The 10821-nt window shown below is 48.5% G+C and overlaps 1 protein-coding gene across 2 annotated transcripts; it reads right to left on the bottom strand.

Annotated features, from left to right (window-relative positions):
- Nucleotides 1-5413: 5413 nt before the first annotated feature.
- Nucleotides 5414-10774, bottom strand: RXFP3 (relaxin family peptide receptor 3). 2 transcript variants are annotated; one of them, XM_072031336.1, is made up of 2 exons: nucleotides 8221-10774; nucleotides 5414-7501 (listed from the first exon to the last, which is right to left on the bottom strand). In XM_072031336.1, exon 1 carries the CDS (start codon nucleotides 10610-10612, stop codon nucleotides 9272-9274), a length of 1341 nt encoding a protein of 446 aa, XP_071887437.1. In that variant the 5' UTR covers nucleotides 10613-10774; the 3' UTR covers nucleotides 5414-7501; nucleotides 8221-9271. The 2 variants fall into 2 exon arrangements, with proteins under 2 accessions (XP_071887437.1, XP_038027021.1); XM_038171093.2 differs by having other exon boundaries at nucleotides 8510-10774.
- Between the last annotated feature and the right edge of the window lie 47 nt (nucleotides 10775-10821).

Raw genomic sequence — 10821 nt, 5'->3', positions numbered from 1 at the left:
AAAGGGAAAGCTCATGGGTTGAGATAAACGTAGTTTAATAGAACAGAAAAGGAATGGAAAATAAAAAGAAGAATTTTTAGAATTTTATATATACATATATATATATATATACACACACACACACAAAACAAGTGATGCACAGCACAACTGCTTACCAAGAGATGCCCAGCCAGTCCCTGAGCAGCAGCAGCCCCCAGACCACTCCCCCCAGTTTTATTGTTCAGCACAACACCACACAGTGTGGGACACCCCTTTGGCCATCCTAGGCCAGCTGTCCTGGCTCTGTCCCTTCCCAGATCCTGGTGCACTCCCAGCCCCTTGCTGGCAGGGCAGCACCTGCTGTGGCTGAGTCCGCAGTTCTGCCACACAAGTTATGTGCACTTGGCTTCACCTGGATCTTTGGATAACTGGTCGTGTCCAGGTCATCATAAATCACCTCCAGCACAGCTAATTTCCTCAGGTACTGGATACCCCCCTCCATGATAGTCCACTTGCCTGGGTGATGTGCAGCATCTTCCCTGAAGGGGTACCTTTCCTCTACATCTCACAGAAGTCACCACCAGAGGCTGAAGGCTTGCCCATTTTCCCATTGCTTTGTCAATACCCCCTTCCTGGAGAAGGATCCCAGCTACTTGCCTCCCCCCCAGCTAATTCCAGACTACTGGCCCCGTTATCCCAGCATGGGAACAGCCAGGTGACAACATGCCTACCTGGATGATTGCTGAAATATTTGTGCATGCCTCACAGCTCACTCAGTGACAGGGATGAGGTGGGTTCTGCCTTGTCCATCACTTCTGCCTCTTCCTCCCAGTTCTCATGATGGCCCTACTTCAGAGTAGCTAGTCTCACCCACTTCTTTCTCTTTCCCTTCTTGGAGGAAGTTTTTTTCCTTACTAGTAAGATGATTTTACACATCCAGTGTTTCTTTCTGACTGTAGGGGTGGTTGATACCAGCACAAGTTGGTACTCAGGTTCAGATCCAGCTGGATCAGATCCAGAGGCATTTTCTTCCTCTTGAAGGTGCTGAGTACTACTGAATAGTGCACTTTGATAGATGCAGACCCCAACACAGTGTGGTGAGCTGTAAGTCTCTGGCATTGCCAGGACAGGGACGTATCTTTTTAAAACATACTATCAATTTTTAGGATTAAGTTCAGGGATGAACTCCAAACCCATCAGAGGTGACAACCACAGTAGATACCTGCCCACATCCTCAGATATACCCTGCCACCATAACCACTCTGCTTCAGGGCACGTCTCTGGGTGGAATTCTTAAGCAGTAGTTTGAGCTTAGACAAATCTGGAAACACACATAGGAGACAGAGCAGCAGGGTCATGCTAGTTTAAATATCCCAGGAATATTCAAAAATCTCATGAACTATTGTAACTTGCTTGGAGGAGAAGAGATAAACAGCGTGCTTATTAACAGTTGCCATGAGAAGGTTCCTGCAGTGTAAGGATGACGGCAATACGGAGTACAAATACCAGCATAAGTTCACGGTGGGTGTAACAAAAATGTGTGCTGTACAGACTGGCAAAGCCATTAGGCCAGACCTCAGAGCTGATAAACAGCAAGAAAGGAATTAAGACTAACAACCCTGAGAGCAAATAAAGCAACACGGTGAATGAATAAATCAACATTGTGACCAGAAGCTATTAAACTAATATCATGCTTACAACCAATTTGTTTGAACATGCTCTGGCCAGATCTGTCACTATCCCAGCCCTTCGTGCCCCACGTTGGGCACCAAAGGAGCTGTTGTTAACCCGGCAGGCAGCACAGCACCGCACAGCCGTTCACTCACTGCCCCCCAGTGGGATGGGGGAGAAATTTGGGACAAAAGGTGAAATCTGTAGCTTGAGATAAAGACAGTTTAAAGGACAGAATAGGAAGGGATAATAACAATAACCAACAAAACAAGTGATGTACAACTGCTCAGCACCTGCTGACTGATGCCCAGCCTGTCCCCAAGCGGTGGCCATGCACCCCTGGCCACCCCCCACCTCCCCAGATTTTACTGTTCAGCATGATGCCACCTGGTACAGGACATCCCTTTGTCCAGACGGGGCCAGCTGTCCTGGCTCTGTCTCCTCCCAGCTTCTGGTGCACCCCCAGCCTCCTCGCTGGCAGGATAACACCAGAGTCTGAAACATCCTTGTCTTAGTGAAAGCACTACTCTTCAACAACCAAAACATCAGTGTGTTATCAGCATTAGTCTTATTCTAAACCCAAATCATGGCAGCATACTAGCCACTATAAAGAAAATTAACTACCTCAGCTGAAACCAGGACATCAGTCCACATCTCTGAAAATGTAACCCCAAATCTGAAATTCAGAGTAGATTCATCTTCATCTTTTCATTATTTAGGATTGATGGTACAGGTTCAGCTATTCTTTAATATTGTTAGTATGTCCTGAGAGCTGCAGAATCCCTGCTACCTTTGGTTCAGGAGCTCATAGGTAGCTCTCTGCCCATATAGCTGTGTCAATGGATTTGATCTGGAGCTCAGTAGGAAATGCCTTTTAATGAAACAAAATGTAAGTTGTATTTCCTTTGAACCCTCAGAGCTCTTTCAGTAGAAATAAAAAGAACAATAAAAACAGCTTTGAAGTTTAAGTGTTTATTACCACAGATATAGAATAGGGGAAGATTTGAAATATGTAACAGGAGGTGATTTGAGGACATTAACTGATTTTTTTAGAGGTTTTACAGAATAAACATCAAGCAATACAGATATATGTTGATTCCATTGTATCAGAACAAAGATGTGTTCACAGCAATTCATTTGCCATTGTAGAATCAGACAGAATCACGGAATAGTTGGAGTTGCGTCTGGAGATCACTTGGCTCAATGACACTGCTGAGTGCAGAGTCAGCTAAAGCAGGCTGGTCAGGACTGTGTCTGGTCCAATTCTGAACATGTCCAAAGACAGAGACTCCACAGCTTCTGGGCAGCTGTCCTGGTGCTTGGCCACACCACAAAATAAGCTCTCTCTGTGTTTAAATGAAATTTACTGAATTTCAGCTTGTGCCTGTTTCCTCTTGTCTGTTCCTTGGAGACCACTGAGAAATGTCTAGTTCTGTCTTCTTTGACCTAATCCCCCACCCCAGCAGGAATTTGCACACATTAAAATCTCCAGGCTAAACAACCCCAGATCTCTTAGCCTCTCCTTGCATGTCAGATGGTCCAAGCCCTTCATCACCTTGATGGTCCTTCACTGGCATCCCTCCAGTGAGTCCCTGTATCTCTTGCCCTGGGAGCCCAGACCTGGACCCAGCACTTCAGATGTGGCCTCACCAGTGCTGAGCAAAGGGGAAGCATCTTCTCCCTTGACCTGCTGTTGGTGCCCTGCCTCATGCAGCCTAGAATACTGTTGGTCTTTTTTGCTACCAGAGCACCTTGCTGGCTCATACTCCATTTGTCCACCCACCAGGATCCATAGGTCCTTGCTTCTCAGTCAGTCTTCCTCCTGCCTGTACTGGTGTCCCTATATCATAGATATATCTGTCCCCAGGTGCAAGACATTGCATTTCCTGTGCTTGAGGTTCCTGTCAGTCCATTTCTCCAGCCTGCTGAAGTTCCTCTGAATGGTGGAACCACCCCCACAAACACCCACACCTTTTTTATCATCTGTAAACAAGATTGGATACATTCTGTCCCACAGTTCAGATCATTAGTGAAGATATTTATCAGAATTGGTTTCAGTATTGACGTCAGGTACCCTGCTGGTCACCAGCCTCCAGGTGGACTTTGTGTTTCTGGTCACAACCCCCTAAAACCAACAGTTTCAGTCCAGCTCACTTTCCTTTTATCTGGCCAAACGTTATCAGTTTGTCTACGGGAATGTCATGGGAGAGCACCAAAACCCTTATTTAAGTTGATATAAACAACACCCCTATCCACCAAGCTAGTTGTTTCATCACAGAGGATTATCAAGTTGGTCAGATGTGATTTCCCCATCATTTTGACCCAGGACTAACTGCTGGTAGCTATAAATTGATAACAAATTTATTATCTCAGCTTTAGGATTTGGCCTGAAAAGAAAAATAGAAAGGAATTTGATTTTCATATTTCTCATCTAAGCTGATCAGAGACTTTTCCACAAAAACAGCAGGAAGATTTTTTTTTTTTTTTTTTCCTACAAGATTTCAGTTTTATCCAGCAGGAGACTAAATGTGACTTCTGAATCAAAGTGGAAAGCTTCAATGAACATTGACACTACAAGTCAGTGCTGAATATTTAATTTGGTCATTCTGCAATGACTGCCCTCATTCAGGTGGCCTAAGCAAGGAACAGCACAGAATATTAACTCATTAGCCCAAGAAAATGAGCTACCTTTACTTTTTTTTTTTTTTTTTTTCTTTCCCCAAACTGGTTAGTCGAAAGTGACTCACCTTAACTTTCTTTTAGCATTCCATAAGGAGGTAGGTCAGGGTTTCAAAAATCTCGCTTGATGAAATAAATGTTTTCTGTCTCCAGCTGTTTTGCTGGGTTTTGGGTATTGGTTTTTGTTTGCTTGTTTGTTTTTCCACCAATATATTCTGGTATCCCGTGAGTCTGTATCTTACACATAAGGTTTAGAGAATGATTCTGAGGCTACGGACAAACATAGGCTGAGAAACCTGCCCATATGTGCAAGTCCACATGGATTTGAAAGCACTTACTCTAAGGAAAACAATTCCCTGCAACTGGAGAGCAAGTCTGTTAACTCACTGCCCAGCCTTCTCTTGCAGACTCTGTTTCGATCACTGCTACTGAAAGTGCACCTGGAGGGAGCTCTTATAACTGAGCAATCACGACAAAAATGTATTTCCAATAGCCCCCTCTGGACGGCTTAATCAGAATTCTCTTTTGAAGCAACAGAAAAATAACCCTCACTAAAAACTACAGACCAGGCTCCCACACTAATGCCCTCGAGCTGCTCTGCACCCTGCCGATGCCTGCTCAGCTCAGAGATATCTGTTACATCAGCTTTCTGTGCAGGCACCCGACTGAATATCCAGCTTGTAAGGCGGATGGTACCGAAACGGGATGAATGGGATTGCATTGCTTCACTGCCGAAATGAGCGCCAGAATGATTCAAACAGAAAGCAGAGTATTTTTTTCTACCAAAGAGACATTTCAAAGGGAAGCCTGGAAATGCGATAGGAGGTTGTTAACATATTAAGAGCTTGGTTAGTTACTTGAGGGGTGTAGATATTTAAAAGTCCGGGAGCAGTCAGTTTGAGCGCCTCATCGCAATATCTGGGCTTTGCAGGCTCTCTCAGACTGTCACTAGATGTCAGTCTGCACCTTCGGGTTCCTATCGCTCCTCAGCAATGCGCACTTCGAGCAGCACCCGAAGAGCAATCTCCAGCAGGACGAGACGCATAAAGAAAAAAAAAAAAAATCTCTTAGAGAACTCTGTGAGTATCGCTTTGTATCCTTCAGCTGTGTTTATTTCAGTCCACGAAAAGGTGATTGTTACAAACGAACACACCAACATTTGGAGGAAACAGGAGCTTCTGAAGAGTGTTGTAACTTACTGGTTACTTAGGAAAACCCACCATACCCTGTTGTTGCTGTGAACACATAATCTCAAAACTGGAGCTGGAAAGACCCTCTGCTCCAGCCCCATGCCTGATGCTGTGTGCACAGCCAGTGCTCCCAGTGCCCAGGCTGGTGCCACTGCCCATGCAACGCAGAGCCCAGATTTCATGCATGGGTAGTTGGGACTCACAGCACACATGAAGTAAAATTTCTCTGTTTGTGCACAGCCAGAGCAGTGCTCTTGGGCCACACTGGACACACACTGACCGGCTACACAGCCTGAGCTGCAGGTCAGACACAAACCAACTTTTGACCAATTGTGGATGAGTATCGCCTCTTTCAAAAACCACATCTGTGACCTATACCTGGTGGATTGGTGGCTTAAGAGAGAGTCCGGTCCCTCCCTACACAACCAGGATATTTTCTTATTTGGGCGATTTGCCACACATAAGGTTTTTATGTCTTTCATGATCAGATATCTGAGGCATCATGACTATCTGAGTTGTTCTGAACTACGGGTTGTTTTTCTGCCACAAAATAATGTGTACATCGACATCCACAAAAGCACATGGGTTTTGTCATGCTGAGCACCACAGAGGAAGTCTTTTAGGCAATTCACTACTGAAATTCAAAGCTATGTTTCAGATACCTGGATAGTTTTCTACGTAATGCACGAGAGCATTAAAGCATTTGAGAATAGGAATTACAATCACAGCAAGCCACACAAGAAGCTCTGCTGCTCAATAGCAAACAAGAAAAGTATCTGGCTTCAAGATCCATCCTCTCTTCTTAATTTAGGTGCTTTTGCCTGTTCTGTGGAGATATGCTCAGGTCTGTCTGAGCCCTGGAGTTAGATGTTCACCGCACACTTTTTCTCACACAACAGTGTGGTTTTCTTCATCTGCTAGCACAGGTATTAGGGCTTTCTCCCAGAACACGTTAACACCCAAATGCATTTCTTACAAATCCTTTGACACATTAAGCTGGTGGATTTATACAGACAGAAAGCTCACAGGCTGTGAAAGCCATCTCATCACGCATGGCATACTGAAACATTAATTGAACCAGAACCTGGGAGCAAGAATAAGCTTGTGATTATACAGCCAGGTTAATCATTTTCCTCTGGGAGGTAAAACCTGGGAGCCAGACCTGGATCCAATTTATCTTCTGTATTTATTCATACAAAGAAGAAATCTTGATTCTTCTCTAGGGCTCATGCCTGAATTGTTATGCTGCAAAGTAGCATTCAGTTCACTTTCTGAACCCGCAACAGTGAGCACCTGATGCATCTGGAAACTGTTTCAAGCCAGAGGATTCAAGCACATCCACAGAGAAGCCCAGAGATTCCCCAGGGATATGGAAGGTGGAAAGGAGCATCTCCCAGACTGTGGGCAAGAGTTCTGCCCACTGAAGCAATATTTCAAAAGGGAAGAGGAAAAAGTACAATCTGCACATGCATTTGAAGGCAGGACAGGAGAAGCATATTTAGAGATAGACGCAGAGGGATAGGGAGAGTGAGTCAAGTTTGCAGCCCCTCCTAACGTGGTGTGGCCTGGCACAGGGTGTCCTGTGCCAGAGTACCCCTTAGGGTACAAACAGCAGCCAGTCCTGACTGCAGGATCCCCATGAAACGCACAGAGGTGCTACAGACATAAGCAGATTTAGGCATGCTCAGGAGCAGACTTCTAGGCACAAAAAAATTTACTGAAAAACTTTGAGTACCTACACACTTCAACTGGCAGCCAAGTCAGCATTTAGGAACTTAGAGGGACAGTTGTACAGTACTTAAATGCTCAAGTTCTTCTGTGGATATATCTGATTTTCCCCCCCTCCCCCAGAGTCTTTGCATCTTTACAAAGAAGTCCATCAGCTGCCAGCTCACTTCTGCTGTTCTTCTCCAGGCACCTTGCAGATCTCAGTATCTTCCCGGTTAGGAAGCACCCAGGGTTGTAGTAGAAGTCTCTGCTGACTTGGAAAAAGGAACGGCTTCTTGTTACAAGTAGCAGAACCAGCTGCTTCCAGATCAAACTGGAATTTTACAACAGGAGTTATTGGCATGTACAGTAAACCTAAAGGAGTCTGCAAAGCATAATTGCCACTAATGGCACTGCAATTTTCTCTGGACAGAAATAGCAAGTTTGTTCTGCATCTGTGCTTAGAGGTGACAAACAACCCTCTGCAGAAGTGCTTCTTTTTCCTTAGCAGAGTCAGGCTACAGGGGAGGGAGGCGGAAATAGAGAGGGCTTTTGAATATTGTATCGATATATTCATCCCAGTTGCAGTTTTGGGTATTAATAAGCTTGTTTTGACAACAAAGCCAGAACTGTTGCATTTTTCCATCTTCTAAAGGAAATGCTTTGACCTTCCCATTTAAAATCATTTTCCTCATATTAAAAATATTTTATAAAGGAAAAGGAAATCTATAGCCTTACCATAAAAAGTTTCACAGCTTGAAATTACACTTTTTCATGCCATTAAAAGTTCACTTCAGACTAATCTCGAATTATTTCCCGGCTGTTTCTCTGTAACACCAGATGGGACAGGCACTCTCCCTGCCCTTCTCCGGGGTGAGAGCTCCAAACTGCAGCCTCTAGGGCTCCTCACACCAGAGGATTTGAACTTGAATTAATCAAAACACTGGCAAGCATCAATGCAGACCCTTAATGAAGACTTTAGCAGAACACAAACCTTTGTGCTTGGCTTTAGCTGAACCAAGAAGGATCCTGGAGCAAACAGTTTGAAGTAGCTACAATCTGTTTTTTCCTCTTTATTTACAGTCATGCTGGTCTCCTGGAGCAAGTTACCAAACAGTCTGATGTGCAAGGGCAGAGCCTGCAGCCTCTGTGCCCCTGGGGAGACACCTGCCTTGCCACAAAGTTTGGGGCTGTGGGTTCCCCCCAGCTGTGAGGCTGGAGAACACGATCTCGGAGGGAATGGGGGTGTCACTCCCTCCCCTCCAAACCCAGGCAAAGCTCACCATGAAGCTGCAAGTCCTGCCCTGGGATTTCTCCTTGGCTGTTCGGGTTGCTCTGTATCCTGGCGGTAGCAGAGGGGATGACGGAGCTGGAAAAGCAGATGCTGTAAGGATCTGGAGGGGAGCACAATGCTTCTTGTCCCTTCTTTCCTGGGTGCTTAAGAGAAGGGAAAGGATCCAAGCCTGAACAAGCAGACGCCTTGTACCCACATCGACTGCCTGATGCCTGTGCCCTCACCGGAGCCTGGTGAGGGGCGACCAGTGCCAGGCTGGCATCATGTGCAGTGCCACACAGCAGCAAGAAAGCACCTCTGCTCCCCTCCCCTCTGCCACAGAGGGGCAGGAGAGGTGCTGGCCCCTTGCTGGCTGTGCTGCAGGGCTGTGGGAGCACAGCCGGGGCTCCCCAGCCTTGCTTCACCCTAGCCAGCCCCGTAAACCCAGTATCCTGCTGTGTGTGCCCCCAGCTGTGGCTCCAACAGGAGCTAGGACAGGTGTAAGCACTAAAAAGCATCTCCTAGAGACACTCTGATCCCCAGTGCACCACAGGCACCTTCTCCTACTCCTGTTCTCCAAGCTGGGGGGGGAGGAGTGGAACACACTTGCAAGACCATTTCCACCAACAAGCCTTCAAGAGCAGACAACCCCAGAAGGGCTTCTCCACCCATCCCTCCTCCCCTCGTTCCTACCAGGCATTCAGTGTCCCAGGGCCACATCCTGCGCAGATCCCCAGGCCCCATCCCACCCCCGTACCCCTCCCCAGCCATCTCAGCAGCGTTGCTCTGTGGAGGCAGCAGGCAGCACATCACAGCGGCTGCTGTACACCACCACCCCGGGCGGGTAGTAAGCCAGCTCCGGCTGCACTGCTGCAGCTGCAGAGGAAGCTGTGATGGGGTGTACGGGCACCAAGGTGTGCAGGGCCTGCTCCTCCTGCTCGGGCTTGGTGGTGTCGGTGAAAGGGCGCATGGTGGTGAGAGAAGGCGAGGTGATCCTCCAGAGGAGGCTCTTGAGTGCCTTGCGAAACTCCCTGCGCATGAGGCAGTAGAGGATGGGGTTGAGGCAGCTGTTGGAGTGCGCCAGGCACACGCTGATGGGGAAGAGGTACACCTGGGAGAGAAAGTACTCAGCGCTGAAGCGCACCACGTTGAGCTTGATGAGGATGCCCCACGTTGTCAGTGCTTGGTTGGGGAGCCAGCACAAGAAGAAAGAGAGCACCACGATGGACACCGACTTAGTCACTTTGGAGCGGCGCTTGGTGCTGGGGCCGCTGCAGGTGCTGCCAACATGCTTGTCGCTGATGAAGCGCACCAGGAGCAAGTAGCAGAGGCTGATGATGGCCAGTGGCAGCACAAAGCCCAGCAGCACCTTCTGGATTTGGTACAGACCCAGCCAGAACTGGGCATTGCTGCCTCGACCCTCGGGGAACTTGACAAGGCAGAGCACATCATCGAAGACGGTAGCTGTGGTGGAAAAAATGGCTTGGGGCAGAGAAGCCAGGATGGCCGACAACCAGATGAGCGCACAAAGCCACTTGGCAGAGCAGCAGCCACCCAGCGGGTCACCTCGCCGCTGGTTCTTCAAGGCTGAAGCCACGGAGCGGTACCGAGCCACGCTCATGGCAGTGAGGAAGAAGACGCTGGCATACATGTTCATGGCCGTCACGTAGGAGACAATCTTACACATTGCCTTGCCGAAGAGCCAGTTGAAGTCCAGCGCGTTCTCCACGGCCCAGAAGGGTAAGGTCAGCACAAACTGGAAGTCAGTCACCGCCAGGCTGGTCACGAAGAGGTTGATGGAGGACTTCCTCCAGCCTTGCTTGCTCTTCATCAGGTAGAGCACCAGCAGGTTGCCCACCAGCCCCAGGGCGCACACCACCGAGTACACCAGGGAGATGACGATCCGCAGCACGTCGGAGCTGTCCCCCTGCATCCCATCGGCTCTCTCCAGGTTGATGTTCTTGAGGAGCTGCAGGAAAGCCGACGCGTTGCTCCTGTTGCCCATCGGGGCTCCCTCCAACCAGCCCAGCGCCGTGTCCCAGGGCTCCCCATCCGCTCCCTCCTTCATGCCGGTGGCTGCCGAGCAGGGGCCGCGCTCACAGGGCTCTCCCATCCCATGCTAGGGGAGGGACGGAGGGGAGAAGGGAGTGAAGAGAAGGCAGAGGGACGGCTCCGCGGCAGCGCTCCTCGTCCCCGGGAGCAGCACGGAGCGGGCAGCAGGGGCTGTGCAGGGCGGGCCGGGGGCGGCCGCCGCTGTTATATCCGCCCCGCGGGGCCGGGGCATGCGCGGCGGCGGCGCCGGAGCTCTCCCGGGTGCTGAGA

The sequence above is a fragment of the Anas platyrhynchos genome, chromosome Z, assembly GCF_047663525.1.
Source record: "Anas platyrhynchos isolate ZD024472 breed Pekin duck chromosome Z, IASCAAS_PekinDuck_T2T, whole genome shotgun sequence".
Lineage (NCBI taxonomy): Eukaryota > Metazoa > Chordata > Aves > Anseriformes > Anatidae > Anas > Anas platyrhynchos.
The sequence above is the reverse complement of the archived record's forward strand: the minus strand, read 5'-3'. Positions and strand labels throughout refer to the sequence as shown.

Bases quoted from the DNA above. Each gene is read 5' to 3' on its own strand.
- RXFP3 (XM_072031336.1), bottom strand. From the start codon at position 10,612: ATGGGAGAGCCCTGTGAGCGCGGCCCCTGCTCGGCAGCCACCGGCATG.